The 22,272-nt window shown below is 35.2% G+C and overlaps 1 protein-coding gene across 1 annotated transcript in view; it reads right to left on the reverse strand.

The window, feature by feature from the left end:
• The window catches only part of USH2A (usherin), a 397,508-nt gene that overhangs the window by 176,268 nt on the left and 198,968 nt on the right, over window positions 1-22,272 (reverse strand). Inside the window, exons 32-36 of the mRNA XM_080408501.1 lie at window positions 17,582-17,741; window positions 16,925-17,096; window positions 12,312-12,459; window positions 4,798-4,949; window positions 730-892 (exon numbers count right to left, since the gene is read on the reverse strand). Of these exons, the coding sequence (XP_080264627.1) occupies window positions 730-892; window positions 4,798-4,949; window positions 12,312-12,459; window positions 16,925-17,096; window positions 17,582-17,741 (795 nt within the window). The remainder of the gene's footprint in view (window positions 1-729; window positions 893-4,797; window positions 4,950-12,311; window positions 12,460-16,924; window positions 17,097-17,581; window positions 17,742-22,272) is intronic.

Genomic DNA, 22,272 nt, shown 5'->3' on the forward strand with positions numbered 1-22,272 from the left:
TAACTCTAACTGCTGTGATGTAGCAACATGTTCACCCAAGACCACATTGCTATGTTTAGGTTTAAAAGAGAGGAAAAAAAAAAAAAAAAAACCAAACAACCAAGCAATAATCCAAAAAGCCCACAACATAAACCAGTGGAAACAAAACAGCAGCCCACGACAATAAGGTTTGACAGATAACTATTACTTTTCAGGCTTTTGTATCGTATGATGAGTCTGTTTTATAGAAAGAGGTGGTTTTCTCTTCCTTCCTTTGTTTTAGGAATAAATACCTTATCTCATTGCATACATTTTAGGTAGCTGGCTGTTTGCAAACCGTACTTCTTTACAGCAGCTTATATAAATTTCAAATATACCCACGATCAACCATATTATGAACAGTTCACATGAATGGCTCCCACTTATATAAGCAAACCAACTGAAATTTTGTGAGTACAGCTTCCTTATCTGAGTGAAGGTTGTGAGATAAGACTCCATGTGTATATCTAGAGACTAAATGAGTGCAGAGGGCTTATCTTTATTTGCCAATTTATGTGTTTGTACAAATGTAAAGCACCATAAATCAAAGGGGCAGTTCTTAAAGAATAAAATTGATAATAATAAAATAATCAATGGACTGGCAAAAAAAGCCAAAAAATTTAGTGCTAAAGGAATTTAAAAAAATCTAAAATGGAATACCAATGTCATCATTAGACTTACTATAAAGGAAAAAAAAAAAAAAAAAAGTACCTTGATCAGCATAGAAGGGACCAGTGACAAGGACTGTGTAGGTCAGTTTTCCATTAGGTTTATTTGGGGTGAGCCATTTTAATTGAACTTCTCTGGACCCACCAACAGTAGCAAATATATCAACTGGCCCCTCGGGGGAAGCTTCCATGGTCCGAGCTTCTACCTGTAAGTTCAACCATGAGATCAAGATCAAGGTTTGCTCCCATAGCTTACAAACAGAGAAGGAATGACAAATGCAAAATTGTAAGAAAAGTTATTTCTTCAGGAAAAAAAATAATATTAACACTGCAAGTGTCCTAGTTTTTAAGCATTTTACTTTCATCTACATTTGTTTGAAGCTATCCAGCAACTAACATACTTTATACAGAGATCCCTGTAAGGAACGGAAAATAAATACTGGAAAAGAACAAAAGATTCATTTCTTGAAAACACTATTGCAACTCATGTGGATGGATGTTGTCAGCACTAGGGGAGGAAGCAGTAATAGAAGATCACAGATTTTTCAGTTTCTGCATTTTAAAAGACAACTGTAAGGAACATGCATTGAAATACTGTAATAGATTACTATAGATATTTGATAGAGGAAAGAATATCCTTTGTGGAATATTGGTTACTCCCTGAATTAACTTCTAAATTCACCGAACAAATTTAAGTTGCAATGAAAAGTAGATATTTAAGAAAAATCAAAATATGATAAAAGAGCTGGAAAACATAGTGAATATGAAAGATTTGTAAATATAAATAAATAAATATTCATTCAATATTATAGGAATTTAGTATTTAAATTTCACAACTTGTAGTAAACATTCAGTGCTATGGAACAAAATAATTTGCTATTACATTATTTATGGCAACAAGTTTGTTTGTCATACATTATTTATTTGGTGTTTTCTAAAGTATAAGATGGTTTCACACCTTTCGAAGTGCTTCACAGCAGCCAATTCATGGGAGTGCTAATAAATGCTATTTTTAAATCTGCCACACCTGCTCTGTCATCAAAATAACTAGACATATTTCTCTGTCCTTGAAACATGAATGTTTTAGTTTTTATAATGTAAAATTTGGAAAGCTCATTGTTTACAAGTGCCAGGCACTGATGTGCATCAGTATAGGTACACGTGCTTCTATATTCATACACCCTTATATTTAAAATAGGTGAGCAGTTGCAGTAAAGCCAACAAAGTACATGCTTAAAGATAAACAAATGCTTCATGGATTTTTTGGATCAGTGCCACATTGATTATTTGGATTTTTCAGTCAAAACCATCCTTATGGAAGAATTTGACTAAACCATGCTTTCTAAACTAAAATAAATTCCTGTAGTTTTGCTGCTAAATGCAGATACTCTGATCTCACCACATCAGAAAAATGGAGAAGTGAACACCAACTATTTTTCCTACAGAAGAGAATTAAAATATTCTTAAAACGGTACAGATTTGTAGCAATCTATACCACATGCTAAACAGCTGCAACAGCAGTATTGTGTCTTTAGCCTTCTTTTATGATCTGCTATTCTTTTGAGTATAAAAAGTATTGAAACACTGTTTAGAATCAGTACATGTACTATTCTCTACAGCTACACCTCTGCAGTGTATTTTGAAAATAATATTTTGTGTAAATGTACATTCTGTAAATAAACACATAGCACAGAAAACTTGTTTCATAGCCATTTTTCTAAATGTTATTTTGTTCACAAATCTGTGATATTTTCAGATGTGTTTATTAATAATAAAAAATACTATGCTATCATATAAGTAACACAATCAAAAATAGGAATGATATTAGTATTGGGAAAATGCTGTCATACAACTAAGTTAAAAAAAAAAAGTCCTAATATACACATAAGCTAAAAACCTGAAATTTAAGTTTAATAACAGTTGGTTTAGATGACAAATATTCAGTGTTGACCATTTCCATTTATTATACAAGATATTTACAAGGTAACATTTCAAAACCGGTAGAATTTCAGATCTCCTGAATTCCTCTAAAAAAAAATCTATTAGAAGTTACACTATTTCTTGAAAAACCATATTTTCTTTTTAAGAAACATTTTCCTTTTTAAGCAACAAAAATCAATTGGAATAGACACAAAAGCAATATTTTCGCTTTACTAAGAAGAGATTAAAATTTAGCATTTCTTAATTTACATGTTACCAATTTGCATTTCACTTGAAAATAAATCATAGTCACTGGGAAAAAGAAGTTAAACAAAAACTATCTGTCCCAAATAAAAATATTACTGAAAAACTGCTAATGCTCTCATAATTGATTAAGATCTTCAGAGCCACCTTCAAAAACATAAGCTGGAGAAATCCCATATTTAGAATAGTCATACAGCATTCGTTCATCACTTAGGGCACATTAAGCACAAGATCAGCAACAAAAATAGCTGGAAGCATATCAGTTTACTGCTGGGAGATGTTTCACATACTATTTAGAGTAGAGGCAAAACATTTCCTTTCCTTTTCTTTTTTTTTTTTTTAAGTGTGGGGTTTATTCTGTAATTGATACAAAAATCTTTCAAAAAATAAAATGAAGATGCAGTGCTTTAACTTCCTGGCAGCACTCAGGTGAGCCTAAATAAAGATGTTGTACTTCAATTCCTATGATTAGAGATGGATCACTGGCTTTGGAAAACAGTTTGCGTACTGATCATGGGATGCAGATGAGTATCAGCTACAGCGACCCCTACTTTGAATTGTTTTAAAAGTCAGGTTATTAGTCTGTAGTTCAGCAGAGATGTGGAAAAAGGCTACTAAAAATATTTTTAAAACCCTAACTACTGCCATTCTGTTCTGTACTTTTGCTGCCTATTTGATAGGACAGAAGTACTGAAAACATACATATTTCATCTGCATGCAAAGTCTGGTAACGACTTGTCTTAAACATCACTACTAACACAATGGATTAGGCTATTGCACATCGAATACCTTAAAACAAGGTTTTCTTTTGGGGTATATGTGAAGCTGTAAAAAATGTACAAGAAAAACTGGGAAAAAGCCATTCAAGCTTTTAAGAGTAAATATCCTTCAAAGCAGAGCAAGCTATAAAATGTTTAATGGTTATAAAGTTTAGTCTTCTACAGATAGACAATGTTACCAGCATTTGAAGGAAAGCAATCTTGGAATGAATATTGGAAATGTGACTAACTAATTATAATCATAAAAAATAAAACCTGGAGGTTCTTTCCACCCCACAAAATATGGTATTATAAGTTATGATGGAAAAATAAAGAGAACAACATGAAAAACTCTTAAATCTTCCTTTTTTCCTTTTTGTCTTTCTTTTCTTGTTAGCAAAATTAAAAGTGTATGCAAAGCCAAATTAAACAAAAAAATATCTCAGAATTATCACAGGTTTCTTTCTCAGTAATGTTTGAAAACAAAACCAAGCACAGCAGATATTATTCCAGTTATTCATCGGCTACAGTACTATGAAATTATACTGGATTTATCAGTTCAGCTATATATCTAAAAACCTTTAACAAAATAAAGAAGCCTCAGAAGGATTCTTTTTCACATGTCAAATTTAATATTCCTGTATTCTCAAATCATGAAAAAATGGGGTGTCGAACAAGACTGTTAAAATATGTCCAGTATAATATTTCGATCACATACTTGCATTCAAAAGATATTTACGAATCACCATATTTTCCTTGCTCCTGTTGCCACTCTGACTTCTGCAATTCTCAAATTAATGTCAGTCCTTTCAGTCAGGCAGCTAGAAATTTGCTCATTACTGGAACAGTAACTCTTTCTTTATATACGTCCTTATAAATCTGGCTAAAGCACATCTGCACCTTTCAAACATATTAACTCTATTTAATTTCAATAATGTGTGTTTCAGCCTCAAATTCTGCCTTTCTTCACTGTACCTATGTTCTACTTTGTCATAGTGCCTAACAATGACCTATCAAATCTTTAGCAGCTTTTAAACAGGATTTCTTTTTAAATGTCACATTTTGCCAGATGGGTTAGTACTGACCAGAGTGAATCATCACCATTTACTCTGATATTCACTGTCATCTGACATTTATTACATTCCCAGAATGCAAATTAAGGTACTCACCAATGGACCCAAAGCACAACCTTTTGCAGTACATGCCTGGACTCTGAAGGAATGCAGACTCCAAGGAGCAAGTCCATAAGCATAACAACTTAGCTGTGATGAATTTTGCATCAGAATGCCATCCATATACAATCCATAGCTAGTAATAATACCTATAAAATAATGTGATAGCAGTCACTCAATATCTAAAGAGCTACAGAGTTTAGAAGAAAACTAATGCTACGGACATAAGATTAGTAGTATCAGTATTTCAGTTTACAGTTAAGCCGGTAAGTGTTTAGCAGGACTGTGTATACAACACCTAGAAGAAACATGCTCTCCCACCTTTAACTGTTGAAAACCTTGCAAGTGGGTTGCATCTTTTGAAAACAATTTACACTGTTCCAAAAATTACCCATTAACAAAGTTGTTTCTGAATAGTACTTAAGATCATCCTGGAATCAGGAAAACTAAGGCAATTCTATTTCACAGCCTACTCTGCATATGGCTATCAAAACAAGAACTGGAAAGACACACAAAAACATCTCACATCTTAACAGCTTTAGAATCAGAAGAAAATTAGTCATCTACAATATAATTGAAACTTCGATGGACAACTCAGGCCAGTTCTATAACTACAAAAAAATAGGTAACAAATAATCTTGTCACAGAAAACACCTTATTGATACTCATTCTTAATTCTCTTACATTTTCTGCATTTTGCCAGCAAACTAGATACCTCATTAATTTGGGTTGGTTGGGGTTTTTTGGAAAAGTTTTACCCACTGTTCTAAACAAAACCACAAAACAGTATGGACGGCTGTTTCCTTCTCAGTATGCTGTAGAAAAATTCCTGAAGTAAACTATTCCTGACCTACTCAATTCAAAGAAAGAAAACATATTTGCAAATATGTTTTTATTTGCAAGATTCTTAGACAGAAAAGACAACATTCCTTCTGGTGTAGCTGGCTAAATCTAGCTCAAAAATTGCAGGTGATTGCTTGGGTCATTTATAAGGAAATCTAAATCTCTGCTCTTCCAAAGGTGCATGACAGGATAGCATGAATCCTGTACAGACTTACACATAAACAATGTTTTGAATTTAATCATCTAAAGGCTGAATTTTACAGATTTGCTTAGACTGTGGAAGTTGATCTTGCACAGGAATCCTTTTTCTCATGACTGTTCCTCCACCTTTCTCACTTCTGAATATTCTCCTTTTTTGAAAGCTGTTTAAGTGTGAAATCTTAAGACCAATAAATGCAAAGCTATTGGATTCATTAAAAGTGAGTTCAGTTCAGAGGATGCCTTCTAATCTTTCCGTTATAAACAACATATTTGTATTGTAAAAATACAGTTCAGTTCATCCTTTCTTCCCTTAAAACTGAATTGCTTGAAAGTACATTGAGGAAGATTTTGTTTGAAATTGAGAAAAGATTTTCCCCTCTGCTGAATGGAGAAATGCTTCGTAAATAAACGTGTATACACAACTGTTTCAGCTGAGCTTTGAAGAGTTATACTTCAAAAGATTTATATGCTAAAGCAATGCAGAGCTGAGTATGGTGAAGAGATTCACAGACTCCTTGATTCTTTTCTCTTCCAGAAAAGTGAGAGGCTAAACTCAAGTCAGACAGCAGTGACGTGTGTGTGGGAGGAAGTCCTGGTAAATCTCACACTATCAATCCTACCACGTTTGACAGGCTTCCTAAAGCAAAAATCACTTGGGGTTCCATGTCTAGTTCCTTGTAAAGCAAGGGCATTAATGGTTGATATTTGCCCTACATTAAATAAACAAATTATATATGTATGTTAAAAAATATTATCTCAGAAAAACGTGAATGCTGGCATTAAGAATGTGTTTTACAGGGAAAAAAGACAAGACTCAAATACTTTAAGTACCTATACCAGTAGCACTAACCCTTTAAAGTAATTGACAAATCATTATTAATTCCTTTGATATTTATGGTAACAGCATGAATCATAATGAGATCTTTGATACTAACGTGGGTGTCTCATGTACCTCTATGGGATCTGCACTATAACTCAGTATTAATTGACTACACTGTTATTTTAAAGTGTTCCTAAAACCCAGCACTATGTAGCATCTACACTATGCTTGTGGTCAATGCTGTGAGCTTTTCTTAGTCCTCCCAGTACTGTCAGAGAACAATAATCTCTAATAAGCTGTTCCATTATCTCTTGATTTTACTTATGCCTTTGCCTTATATGACTCCTATGGAGAAAATTACAGAACAAAAGGAAAGAAAAAGGTACATTTCAGAACAAAAGGGCTAGTGTCTGACTTTGATATGTAAAGTAATTTTTATAAATTAGGCAATAATTCTTTTAGCCAGGGATAAATAACTTAGTCTCTCTATTTCACCAGTATATGTTTCCAAAGCACACAGAGAAGTTCAAGTTGGACCAAAGTTTACGTACTTCTGAAGACATGCTAGATATTCCTGAAGTTTACCATCCATGAAATATTGAAGAGTATAGCACTTTTTTGTGATTTACAAAGCTTCATGAGTGACACACTGCATCTTTTCATGGTGACCATTTCTTCATAATTAGTAAGTCTAGGTAGCCAGATGGAATCTTGTTTTCATTGAAAACAAAAATCTCTATTGACTATAGTACAATTACATTTCACTTTTGAAAAGAAATCCAACAATGTAAATGAAGTTTAAACTGAAGAAAGTTCCCTTTTTCTTCCTCCTCTCCCCTCCCTGGGTAAGGCCATATGATCTGTCAATGATATTCCAGACATTAAAGATGAAAAGAGGTTTTGAATCTAAAATGCTACAAGCACTTTACTTTTAAGGTACAATCTAGAGGTCAAATCTTAAGCAAACATACTTTTACCTACATCAGTTTCACTGACTACAAACAGAAGTCACCTCTCACAAGCACAAGGATTTGCAGGAACAAGTACTGGATTAGTTCACTGAATAATTCTATAAATCAGTTTTTCCTATACCTAATATTTCCCATACAGATTCCATATAGCCTGGGAAGATACAGTCCCTTTCAAGACTTCATTTTATCTATTACCTGTATACAAGAAAAGTGAAGTTTCTGAAAAGTGACCATCTAAGGAAAATTTTCAGTGGTGAAAAAAGATAAAATCACTTTTTTTATATGAACCGATTTTAAAAGTGCCAGACCTCAAGCTATACGGCAAGACTGTAATGGATATGTTCTGAAGAATACACGATACTTTACTGAGGCCACTAGAACAGTGAAGGCTCAAAACAGAATATCTGATGCCACATGCCATTTCACAAGCCTCTCCATATCTTGCCTTCAGCTAAATGGTCAATATGGCTTGTATTACACTACCTGCTTATGTGACATGTATGTGATAGAAATAGAGCAGGGTTCTGCTCTAAAGTGGCATACCTCTGGGCCACATCCCATCAACCTTGTTATTGTTGGTTTGAAAATAAGACAAAATAAAATGTGCATATTATAAATATATGCAGCATACCATCTTCCAAATGTCTCTTTGGGTTTTGTTGTTTTTGGGTTTGGTTTTTGGTTGTTTTTTTTGGGGGGGTGTGTTATTTTTGTTGGTTGGTTGGTTGGTTGGTTTTTTTACATCTGCTACATAAAGGACATTTCTGAAGCAACTTTAAATAAAGAATTAGGTCTATCATTTCCCATTTTCTATGAAAGGATTTTTTTTCACAAAATAACATAAATCAGCCTTAAATTCAACCAAAACTAGGGACCAGAAATTCAATATCTATGTTTGGATAACATTAGCCTTTGACTTCTAGACGGTCCCTTATCTCAAAGATTGACTTCCCCCATTGAGCCATCCTTATGAAGAAGCCAAGTAACCTTTAATCCTATTTGCCACCTTTGGCCTCAAGGATAGCATATTAATCCCCCTTCACTTTCTCTGTTTGGTAGCAAGCAGCTGGACACCATATATATCAAAAGACGATAGCACAGTCTGTGCTGTCCAACCCCCCAGTCAGCCTACACACCCATTCAACATCAGCAACAGCTAACAAGCTTCCCCAGCCCATGGAAATAAACAGTAACTTCTGTCATATAGTATCAGAAGAAAGAAGGAAGGAGAGAGAGGAATAGCCCCAGAGATCTACCAAGGGGGTGACGATGTATGATATGCAAATCCTGGCAATTCTGAGGTTTCCATCTGAAAAAAAGCCAAGTTCAGTAATTTCAAAAAGCACTAGTTGCACCTGGGATACTGAAACTCACCAAGTTTCAACCAATTAAGTCAGAAATGGGAAACAGTTTCTACCTTTTTGCAAAAAAAAAAAAAAAAAAAAAAAAAAGAGCTATATTACTACATTAGAACTTCTATCTGACTATTAGAATACATCAGTAAAATGCTGAAGTAAGAAAATTTAAAAAGAAAGTTCCTTCTTCCTGGTGTTTCTCATATTTCAGTCTTCTCAACTATGATATTTTTCAGCCTCCTATACAATCTTACAATACTGACACAGAGAGCGATTATAAATGACATGGCCACTAGGCAGCCCAAAAGATATGCTGAGAATGAACAAAAAAATCACTGAACAATGCAAGCTTTCCTGATTAAGCAGTTGCTCAGTGAAAAGTTTTAGAGCCTTTTTAAAAATATATTTTTATGAAATAAGGAAAGGAATGGAAATGGGAAATTGGAAAGAAAGAAATAGGAGAATGGGAAAATGTGCCATTCAGTTACGTGATCTTTTTGAAACTCGCCCAAAAATGGGGGAAAGAAAGAAGAAAAATGAGAGAAAATTTGCATATCCCTTCTCGACCATTGTGCAAGTATGAGCATGCTATGGTAAAAAACCAAAGTCCCCACTCCCCTAATGCCCTTCTGGCTGCCAAGCACTCATGTGGTAGCAACTTCTTCACTCAACTTCTTCAGCAAGAGCACACAGGTGAAAACCAGCAGCCTTTCCCTGCAAGGCAGGGCAGCAGCAGCTGACTTTGCTGAATCCCTTCCATCAGTTCTGATCGTAAGGAAAACCCTCTACGAGCAACATGCATGGCATCCACATATTACCAAAAAATAACAGTAACGAGGGAAAAATATTCTATTGGCTTCAAATGGTAAGAAGATGTGAAAATACCAAAGAACATTTTTAAAGTGGAGAAATACACTTAGGAGGTCTACACAGGTTGTATACAGGATTGCAGAGGAGTAGGCTATATAGCAAATTGGGTAATTAAATGCATTGTTCAAAACCCCAATACAGAGATGAACAGTGTTGTCATCAAGGCTGTTGAAACTTTCAGTTTCTATGGATGAAGCGCAAGGGACAGAATATAATTTCCTTAATAAAGCTTTCCTGATTTTTATCACATCTGTTGTTCATCCAGTTCAGACTCAAAGCTTTCCTAACAAGCTATATATTGTACTTCATACAAGCGTAGAATCATTTAGGCTGGAAAAGATCTTTGATTGTTGAGTTCAGTTATTAACCTAGTGCTGCCAAGTCCACCACTAAACCATGTCCCTAAGTGCCGCATCTACACATCTTTTAAATACCTCCAGGGGTGAGGACTCTACCACTTCCCTGGGCAGCCTCGTACAATGCTTGACCACCCTTTTGGTGAAAAAATGTTTCCTAATATCCAATCTAAACTTCCCCTGGAGCAACTTGAGGCCGTTTCCTCTTGTCTATTGCTTGTCACTTGGGAGAAGAGACCCATCTCCCTACAACCTCCTTTCAGATAGTTGTAGAGAGTGATAAGATCTCCCCCAAGCCTCCTTTTCGCCAGGCTAAACCCCAGTTCCCTCAGCTGCTCCCCATAAGACTTGCTCCCTAGACCCTTCACCAGCTTTGCTGTCCTTCTTTGTACACACTCCAGCACTTCAATGCCCTTGCAGTGAGGGGTCCAAAACCGAACCCAGCGTTTGAGGTGCAACCTCACCAGTGCCGAGTACAGGGGTGTGATCACTGCCCTGGTCCTGCTGGACACAGTATTTCTGATACAAGCCAGGATGCTGTTGGCCGCCTTGGCCACCTGGGCACACTGCTGGCTCATGTTTAGCCGGTTGTTGACCAACACCCCCAGGTCCTTTTCCCCTGGGCAGCTTTCCAGCCACTCTTCCTTAAGTCTGAAACACCACCCTCATTTGTTTCCTAACAAGCTATTTATTAAATTTAAAAGGAGAGCCAAGCTCTACATAGTAAATTCTTTATTAACAAGATACAGCATGCAAATTTAGTCATGTATTCCCAACTTCTAGTTGTTTTAAAGGAAGCTTGTGAAAATTTATTTATCAAACTATAGGTCTTTATCCTGTGCCGTGGATATGTGTACATAAACATATATATTTATTTGAATAGTTAAACCACGCTCTAAACTATTTGGATTTTTTTTCCCACAATGCAATGATAACAGAATCAGATCCTGACATGAACTATTACATGTAAAAAATGCCCATTCCTCTGAAAATTATTCAGACTTTATCCACTAAGCTACACACATGGCCTTCCAGCCTTCCTTCCCCCCTTTTCCCTCCTTCCCCCTCCCCTTGTTCCTTCCTTCTTGCCTTCCTCTAAGCATTTGCCACATATGCTGATGGGATTTTAGAAACAGGGTTAGAATGTTTCTAAGGGGCTAGGAGGCAGTCTTCCAATATGACTCCCACATAAAGAACCATTATTAAATAAATTCTTCAACAGCAGATGACATACTCTTACTCCTTTCTTAAATTGATGTAAGACTTTATAGAATATCACATATATGTATGACTTCACAATCAGCAGTTTTTGCGGAATCATTGAAAGCACCTTGTAATAAAGTTGTACAGGTAGGATGTGCTCTACCACAACTGAAAGCAGGGAAAAACTTGCAGGGGAAAAAGTAAATTCATGTGAAACCACTGTGAAAAATAATTTATATATATCAATATGATAAGCTAATGAAGAAAACAATTTCTGTTGCTTTAAATTCAGCAATTTCTGCATAGCGTCCTCTGCTGTGATTTAAACTGTTACGTGCATGATAAAAAAATCAAGGTGAATTCCGAGGTCATATGATACTATGCAATACCATTAGAAATGTAAAATATGTCCAAAAGTTTTACAGGTAGGTATTTCACAATGGAAAATATTTCTAAACAAAAGAAAGTTTATTATTTAACTTCCACAGCCATGGAAATGTGCACCTTCAGGACAATTACGTAGAACACAAATCTAATGATTATTACATAGCAATCAAATAAAAGAAATTAATGTTTAATTGGAGGGTGAAATGAACACCCTAGACCGAAACTCTCCAAGAAAGCCTATTCCTCAGCTCAGTTGTCCTGGAAAACATTAAACAATGAGATGCAGTACACAAGAACTATCAAAAGGGAGCACTTTTGAGCCACTGAAACTGTACAATAGGCTGAAACCCACAATCTCCTAGCTGCAGACAATGATACTATCTCAGGTATTTTATGTGCTAAAATGATCATTAAAAATTAAGCACCACATATAAGCTGCCATTTAGAATATTAATTTACCTTTACTAATCATCTTTTTAACTTGAGGCTAAAAGAGTTCACTTACCATTCGGATACTCAGGCTTAGTCCATGAGATGTTAAAGGAGTCGGATGAATATGACTGGGCTTTTGGAGCAGGAACACCTTCTGGTGTACTCTCATCTGTTACAGCTCTGCTAGCTTCGCTTACTGAACATCCACCTCCAGTGCAAGCCTTAAAATATGAATCAAAACAAATAAACATATTTCAATCTAATACCGATAATTTCAGCCATGATTTTTTGTAAAGTTTTATAATTTTTACATATCTAAACTTAGTAAATTATGCTTTTCATGGAAGATACTTTTTCTTAGCATAGATTTATTTCTTTTCTTAAATAACAAGATGTGCTACTCATGGTATTTAGCTTTCAGGTATAATCTAGCTAGAACATTGTACTACTGTTGGACGTGCAGCATTTTTCATTTGACTGTGAGTCATAAGCACGATTAGATTTCCACTGCTTTTGCAGCTGCAGCTAAAGAAAATGACAGTACTACATATATTGTTTACAGTGCAAAACTCTTCTGGAATTGACTGAAAAGTTCTTACAAGTTCCAGACATAGAATATAGTGACAAACCTGCAACACACTTAAAAAGTTATCTTGATGAATAATCATTGAGAAAAAAACAGCCATTCAGACAGTCCTGCACTTCATGACAGCACAGAAGCGTGGTGTGCAGATGCAATTAAAAAAGTGAAAACCCACTCTATCATAAATCAATATGTAACAGTTATTATTACATGCTTATGGATAACATTCAAATCATTTGTATTTCAGTTGCTAGAAAAGAAAAGATTGATTACAGGATTTTTATATTTTGCTTGATTATGAAACAATACAATGTGTTACAAAATTTGCATATTGCCCTATATAACTGGCTATTAAAGTTTTACATGCACAAACATAAGACTAGGTAGCTATGGTCCTTAAGTGTGCACATTTTCCAATTACTTGCACTAAGATCAGTAAGAGACAGGAGTTCTTACAGAAGTTAAAAAAATATATTTATACAGGAATACATCAACTCTGTACTGGATTTAAAGATTTTTGGTTTAGTTTATTGTTTATTTTTAATTTTACTGTTAAGCAATAAATCAAAAGCTGAATTCAGCAAAGATTCAGATTCAGACATACTCTTAATTAAAACTTACGGGATCACCTGTGTTTTTAAGAGTAAGCCATGTGCTGAAGTGGACAAGTAGCCTGCTCTGGATCATCAGCACACAAAGGAAAAATAACCTTGCTGCCCAATTCTTCAGGAATAAAATGTTTCTTTCAATATAGTATATTTTATCTGAAAGGATTAACTTCAATTTCCCATTTCCCAGTGTGTTTCAAATCAGGGAGCAGTCAACATATTTCCTACCCTGCTCCAAAAGTCTATACTAGCCCCATGGGTAAAAATAAGAACTGTTTGTAAATGAGAGGCTATTTTACACACCAAGATTGTTTTGATTTCACTGGAAATTGCACTTCCAGCACAACTACAGAATGACTCCCTGTGTTCAGTCTGGGCTATCAAATAAAGATAAAAGAATCCAGCCTCAGTTTTGGGAACACGTGAAAATGGCATTTACTTTAAACATGATAGCATTTAGGAAAAAAAAAATCAGCTTAGAAGGATGCTCAAACAACTGTTAGCATTTTGATAAGGAAGAGATTTAAGAACATCATCCTTCCAGCAAAGGCAGGCTATTCTTCAAATGATTTCACATCTACTGGCTTCATAAAGAAGCCAAAAAGAACAGCTCTGTAAGGCCTCTTCACTGTACATTCCTTTCTGCCTCGCTGAACAAATACCACACCAAGACTTCCTCAGTGGAGGGCTTTTTCACTCAAGGGGCTCGGTAACTCAAGGTAAGGGCTTTCCCATTCATTTATTTCTTGAATTTCATGAAGTTTAATTTTTGTATCTCTGAATCTTGGTGGGATACAAATTTTCTGACTCTTCTAATGAAAATTAGTGAAAGAAAGCTCATCTGTATTTTAAATAGTGGGGTTTTAGATCAGTATATCCAAATGGACTGGACATCTCTGGGACTCTGGCAATAACATCCAGTGATGTTCAAAGCTATGAAATCCTACACCTCAATTGAGCCCCATTGTGCTATTCCGAACATCACCAAGAACACATTGGAGGCAAAATTTGAAAAAAAGGCAAAGCGTGTAGACAGCCAAGGGACAGATACAAACCATGTAAGACCACAGTGATTTTCCAGCTATCACCTGAGCTAGTGTACCCACACAACACAGCCTTGAGGAGATACTTGTTTAACAGGTAAATCACAAAAACAGTCAAGTCATATAAAGGGATGTGCCATCCCAGCTACTAAATGCAGCCTTTCAGCTTTTCATTTGCTTTCAGATTGGTGTGGCTCACACCCAGCCAGCTTCGAGCATGAACAGAGCAAAAGCAAGTTCCTTTACACTAATCCACAGAGACATGATCTTAGAACTCGCCAGCTGACTTTTGGAAAGATACATTAGATTTGCTTTTAAAAGCTGTTGCTCTCATTTATGAATGCAATTGCTACATACTAAAGGCAGTAATCAATTGTGAAAATTGGTAACAGCATGCAAGGACAAACATTTTTTTAATTTTATTTAACGTGCTTATATTAACGCGTCACACAAAAGTTAAAGCCAGCAGCCTGTGAGGTGCTGCAAATTCCGATGTGGATCCTGATTCCTGTGATCAAAGCTGCTACTTTATTTAACTCAACTTATTTCCCATGTAAACCAAAACTAGTTTTTGCATGGATACAAACCAAAACTATTATTACTTGTGAAACAAGGAAAAGAAAAAGGTTCTAGCTGATAGAAATACTTCTTTTTAACAAAAAAAAAAAAAAAAAAGGAAACATTTAGTTAAGTTTATACTGTTGAAGATATTCTATTGCTGCTTTTACTTGAAAAGTTTTACCAAAATTCAGATCAAATTATATATTAAACACTAAATATTAACATTTCTTTCCAGATGTATATGTGCTTGATTTGGGGTGTGTGTGTGTGTTTTGTGGTTGGTTTGTTTTGGGGTGGGGGGTGGGGGGTGTGTTTGCTGTTGTTATTTTGTCTTCCTTTCATCAAGTGTAACATTTGGCTATATTTAAGCTTCATAACTTGAAAATCTCTAATATTACATTCTTCTCAGACTAGTCTGACAAGTTTTAAATACAATGGTCCAAATGATTTAAGAAACCTATCACCACCTGAAAGATACTGGGCATTTCATGCCCTTTTAGACTTGCAATTTTCAAAGCTGCAAGGACATTTAGATTTTCTAACCTGTCTATCACAGACCATTGCATTTTATCCAGGTAAATCTGGTTATCTTCATCAGCAGAAGAAATTATCTTTTCTTACTTTCTAGTTACCGCTGATGTAATGTAAATATTAAATAAACAAAACTCAAAAGAAATGAGAATTTCTACGTTAATTTAGGAATACTAAAAATGTATTCAGTAACTTCTAGAAAAGGTGTACACTTTGATGAAGTAAAAACAAAGTCCACACAACACTTGCTTATTTTAACATATCCCAAAGCAAAGTCACCAAAAGAAGCAGTCCCAGATTCTAGCTGTTAATTCTCCCCTGATTGTCTCTCCCTGTTCCCCCGTGTACAGGAGCTGGGCAGGAGCAGAGAAGAGCTTTGGCAGAGAGGAGGACAGCACAAATTTGTTTGATTGCCCTGCTTGCTTATAAAGGCATATAACATGCTTGTTGAAGTACTGCCTTAGTTTCGGACATGGCGCTATTTTGTATGCTATACAATTTACTATGCTGAAATATCTAGGCACAAATGAATTAATTTCAACATGAATCTAAGCTTTAATTAGACTGAATATCCTTGTTTTTTCAAGTTCAAGTCAGATCCTTGTCATGACCTGAAGGTAGTTTATTTTCTGTGGTATAATATTTAGAACATTCAAGAGCATGTTAAGAAAAAATGAATGCATACCCAGTCTACATAAATGTAAATTTATTCATAATCAAGAGCAGAATATTTTTCTATGGCATTTATCAAAGCAAATATCCTTATATAGGTATTGTTATAAAATGAAGTGTGCTTAAAACAAGGGACAATCCCATGCTTTCATGCACATATTTTCAGGTTTGTTAGTGAGCTGAAGCTGTTCTATTTCATCACAAAATAAAACCAACGATAAAGACATGCAATGAAAACAGCAAGGTTTTTAAAAGTATTTTGAATAAACAGACTGCTACTTTACACTGAACTCTTTCCCTCCCTGCCATTTCCTTCTACATACAGACTTTATGAAGAAAGAACAAATCATCTTGGTACAAAATACGAAAGGCTAACATTTTCAAATACATTCACTGTTTTCTTGTTAGTTGGGGGCAGGAAATATTTTTAAAGTCTTTCTTATATTTCTGGTCAATTTTCTATTAGTTATCATCCAACTTCTCCTTGAAGAAAATCTGTGCTTAAATTACGTACATTTTTTGAGGGCCTGTTTTGAAACAAAACACATACTGCTGTTCAGGAAGGCTCATCCACTTTCAGAAAGAACAGGTTAAAGTGGATACATGAACGATTAAGTATTTAAGATGTTAACAAAATCAGAATATTTTTCACCATTTTACACCTCTACTACACATCTTTACAACTTACAGCTAGTTTTATGAGGTATTCAGTACCCGGGAAAAGCTGCTGAATAGTAAAATCCAGAAAAAGTTCTGTGTTGTTATAGATTACGTTCCACTTTGTAAAATTCTGCTCATTGTTGGCAATATAAATTATATAGCGATCTAGGATTCCATTTACTTCTACAGGTTCTTTCCATCTGTAAATAAGAGCAAAATATGATTAAGACCAGCAAAGATTCAGACCATACTGAAAAATGTAAGGTTTTGTTTAGGGAACTTTGCGGGGTTTATTTTGAGAATTTGAAAATATAGTTATGTAACCATGAAAACAAATCTAAGGATACCTCTAATGCAGTATTTGTACTCAATAGATAAATGATTAGAGTAGCACACAAAGCAGGGGCTACAAAATGGGCATATCACCAGAACATTTCCTGCACTGAAGTTTGCAGAGGCTATGCCCATATGTAGGTTATACTGATTGCGTAAAGACAAAATGGAAATTAAGTTGGCAAGTGATAATCAGAAGGTTCACAGAACCACTAAACTAATCACTTCTATGCATTTAATCATAATAAATTTAATTTTATGTCACAAACCCTTCTCCTGATTGAACTCACTGGAATTCTTGAATAAACCAATGCACTATTGTGTTGTCAGGAAAGAAGAAATCCTTACTTACTGTACATATATTGTTCTAGAATCCAAAACCGTCAGGACCGGGGCATCTACGTGAGATGGTGGCAGCTGTGCTGTAAACAAGGTGACCTGGGAACTGTTTGTACAGCCAGCAAGCGTGCATGCAGTGAGCAGAAACTGGTGTGGCGTAAAAACTGCTAAATCTAGGGCAAAAAAGGAATACGAATTTACTTTGTATATTCATTTTACCTTGTTTTTCTGTAACTTCCAGAGGGTAGTGAATTCAGAAAATCAAAAGGAAGAGGGACCTGTGTCTCTTTAATGTTTCAGCCTTGTCCCAGAGGAGTGAATAGGTACTGTTTTTTTAATAACTGCAGATTTTGACTACTAATAGGTGTAGATGTACTTTGGTTGAGATGACCGTGTTATATAGTACATTTACACTAGAACATACACTACCAAAACAAAAATGTTAGCCTTTTAGGTGCTACATACTACATCAATTTTCTACAGCAGTAAATGAACACCTTTAAGATGATTAAATCAAATCAAATTAATTGAAAAACAAGTACAGGTTCATTAACACAGCCAGTTTGTTGGTTTTGGTGTTGCTTTTTTTTTTTAAATGTGCTGTATGATATATGAATGTCAAGCATCAATACATACAATGACTCACTCCATGCAGACTTCACTATAAGCATGAACACAAAGGAAACTCATTGTTGCCACCACTAATAATGGTCTGTTCTCTCTTTGCCTGTTTCTCTTCAGCTGCATGAATACCAAACATTTGTAAAATACATTTCTATAAAGAAAACCCGTCTACTGCTATAACAAAATGACTGTTAAACAGGTCTTTTTACGATGAAGCTATCTTGAGTTTCAATTACCACAAAAAAAGGGGAATAAAATGTAGCAACTTTGCTGAATAAGTACTCTAAAAGATCTTTAGCATCATATATTCTTCCCTATACTAATAAAGGAATGTTTATCAGAAACATTACAGGAGAGTAATGCAGATATAATTTTCTAATCTTTTCCATTTTTTTATTAAAATACAAATCACAGATTTTAATGAGCAAATCCTTTAAGAAGGAATTTACAATTGAGGTTTTGGCAACAATATAAGGTATACAAGTAAAATGCGTATGTTATAGATACACATTTTTAGTATGCCAGAAAAGTTCTGTGTTTTTGCAAGAGGTAACAAATACTAGTGTTTTCAGAGCCAAATAGTATCAAACTATCATTTTGTACAAATCCATATGTAAGCACCAATTCAAAATTGCAACTGACAAAGGCATCATTAAAGCAGAAATGTTGTAGACCCAACTTCTTTCTCATTGGTTTTCCCCTCATATAATGCCTCCAGTCCCCACTGGAACAGAATTCCTTTTGATTTACTTTACTCTGTATGAGGAGAGAACAATCTCGTGCATTTTTATTGAAAACACACTATCACTCAGTGGTATTGTTCTATGGAGAACACGGCAAACTGTGAGTTAAAAGAAAATGCCATAACCCCCCCAAAAAAAAAAAAATCATCAAGTGAATGCCTGTAACACAGTGACATGTTTAATCAACATAATGGGGCTGATTCTACCAGGGTTAAGCAGTGCTTATGTGGGTGAGAGGGGGAACGCACACTCCAGAGCAGGTGCTCAAGCTGGCTCAGCAACCAGAGAAAGTAAACTCCACATACTGCACCAACTGCATTGCCCTCATTAGTGTACACCTTCCTGGATCCCTTGTTCCTTGCAGCTGCCATTAGAGAAGCCACAAAAAGTACAGATGGAGATGGAGGTCTGTGAGACAAGTATCAGATACTCTGTGTTCTGGTGGGCAAACAAGTGACCAGAAGGATTTTTCTTTTAGCAATCCTAAAATGAACAGATGACAGCAATCCATGGCACCTATTTAATTCATGTCCCTGTAAACAGTGAATACATATTCTTCTAAGTTGAAACCGTATTGTGGCACTTCACTTAGCAGAGTGAATATAACATAAGGGAAGGGAGAAGAAAAAAAGAAAAAGTGGATTTCTCCTTTTCCATTTGTTTAACATGAATCACTGTTTTCCTTGTATACAGATATGGGATCAGGTTGGGGAGGAGTATTTTTCTCTCCTTTAAGGAAATTTCCTCATCAAGGAACTGCTTTTTCTAAAAAGGTAGCTTGTACTGAAACCATGATTTGATGCACACTGTAGCTGTTGAGACTATTTGCATGCATAAGAGTTTCTGAAAATATACAGTTAAATTTGAAGAGGAAGGAACTTTGTCAAGGATTAATAAAAATGAAGGTGGAAAAAATGTTTTATTTCCCTCCCTGAAAAGAAAAAAACTAACCACAAATGACTGTAAGTTACTATGTGTGCCTGGAATGGAAAAAGCAAAAAAGACAAGACAGGGAGACAAGCAAAGTGTAAAAGAATAGGAATAACAAGGAATAGAAACAGAGAACATACGAACAACAAGATCCTTTAGGATCAACTGATAATCATATTGAGAGGGGAGGGAAGAAGGCAAGAGGTTAAAAAAAGGAGTAGAAAGATAAAATAAAGAAAAAAGCAATGTGTCACCAGGATCAAAGGAAATCTTATTCCTCCTCTTGATTCAATAATGCCAATGTATTTTGACTAATAAATGCCAAATAGAAAGTTTCTATGGAATCTGAAAAGTTTAGGTGGGATAAAGGCTAAAAAGAAAAATTACGTTAGTGGGAGCAGGAGAAGAAAACTCAGAAATTAGAGACTTAGGAATGGCACTCAATGCATGAGCTTTGCAGTCAGTACAAACCTCTCCATAGATTTCACCAAGGTTTGGATGAGCCCATAAATATAAAGTAGGTAGTATTTCTAAAAGGTTAGAGCCAGAAACTAACAAACAGAACAATAAAAATCCTATTACATCATAATTGATGCAGTTATTTGCCACAATCTGATTTGGCAAATATTTTCCTATTTAAAGTTCAAAGTGTTTCCTAATGGATCAATGGATTCAAGCAACTACAGAGACAAACATGATTCTGAATGAGGAGGGAGGAGGTTCTTAAAACCACAAAGCCACTGTTTGTCAAGGTCCTCTAGCAACAACGCCTTGTTTTCCATTTGCTTGATTGCATGATTTGCATAAGATCAAATGTAGGCAATTGTGGACATGAAAAACAGATCACTCTCAAATACATTAGAAATGGATCCACAAGCATTATCCAGAAATGTGTTACAAGAAAATGCACCCCAGTGCATGGAAAACTCAGTGATTAATGTCAAACAAACTATAATTTACAATACAAGGCATGAATTATATGTTATTTTACAATTGATTTCATGCTGTTGCTGGAAGAATTTCATTGATCTCAATTTACAAAACGAACCCAATAAGCAATTTTTTTCTTTTTAACACAGCAAAAACTGAAATATTTTTCTTACACATATACTTGATCAGGTTATACTCCTGTGTGTTCCACAATTCCAGTCACATGCATTACTTTAAAATAGTAAACAATGCTTGTTATTACAATTTTCCAGTAACTACTCCCTTAAATCACTTCTTACCAAAACAAAGCTAAACTTAAAAATTATAGAGGTTTACTGAGTAAAACATAAATTCAGGATTTGGCCTTATACTCATTTCTGGACTCAGAAGGGCAAAAAGCACCAAAAGGCAAAGAAAAAAGATATTATCTTGGGGGTACAGGATTCCCTTAAATCATCCTATTAAGGTAGCAAATAGCCAGAAAAAATAATTATGCATTTTTCGCATCCAAAAAAAGAAAAAGAAGAAGAAAACTAAAATAAACCCCCACATATCTTTTTTAAAGTCATTACTTCCCCCCCCCCCAAAAAAAAAAAAAAGGGGGGGGGAGGGGGAAGGCCAGGAGTGAAGGGATGAATCTGCCTTTTGATCTCTTTGATCTCAGAGGCAATACAAACAGACTAAATTCTTTTTAAACTCATATGTCTGCAAGAGAATTGCTAACAATAGTGACTATTATTATAATTGACATTTGCATACCACTATGTTTATTATAAATGTGGTATATGTGAAACTTCCCACACTAACCAAGGCAACTATCTTAAATATCATGGTAAATCTAACTACAGTGGTTGGTATATATCCAGTTTCTAATAACCACTAGCATAAGTCCTGATAGCACAATCAATGCATGAGACAGAAAGAATAAAGAATGACCCTGTTTGCATGGTCAATAAGAACATTCACTTTGCTTTGATCAAATTTAATGGGTAGTCATTGAAAGATAATATGCAACACTACAGTGCTACTTTTGGCATGGAATTTGAGAGATGGTACCCAGCTAGAAAGAAAAACATAGTTAGTAGAGTTAAAAAAACAAACAAACAAACAAAACCCCACCAACAACGCTGAAATTAGAGATTTAAGAACTTGACTCAAAACACGAGTTTTACTATCAAGATGTCAGAGTACGTCACAGTTCAAAAATAACATGGTAGTAATGTCTACAATGTTTTAACTTTTCTGTAACATGCAGCATTCTATATTCAGGTTTCCAGCAGGAGAGTCACATACCCTCCTTCCCTCCGCTCTTCCACCCTATTTCCACTCTCCCTGGTTTCAGGCAGCTATTGCAAGGGACAGAAATGGCAAAGTCCTGTCTTAGTGAGCACTCAGTTGAAGCGTGACTTGCGTAAGGAGCCCCACATAGTTTCTCTCAAGAAAATAATTGAGACAATAGCTATGCTATTGCTATAGT

The sequence above is a fragment of the Falco punctatus genome (assembly GCF_963210335.1).
Source record: "Falco punctatus genome assembly, chromosome: 12".
NCBI classification, from domain to species: domain Eukaryota; kingdom Metazoa; phylum Chordata; class Aves; order Falconiformes; family Falconidae; genus Falco; species Falco punctatus.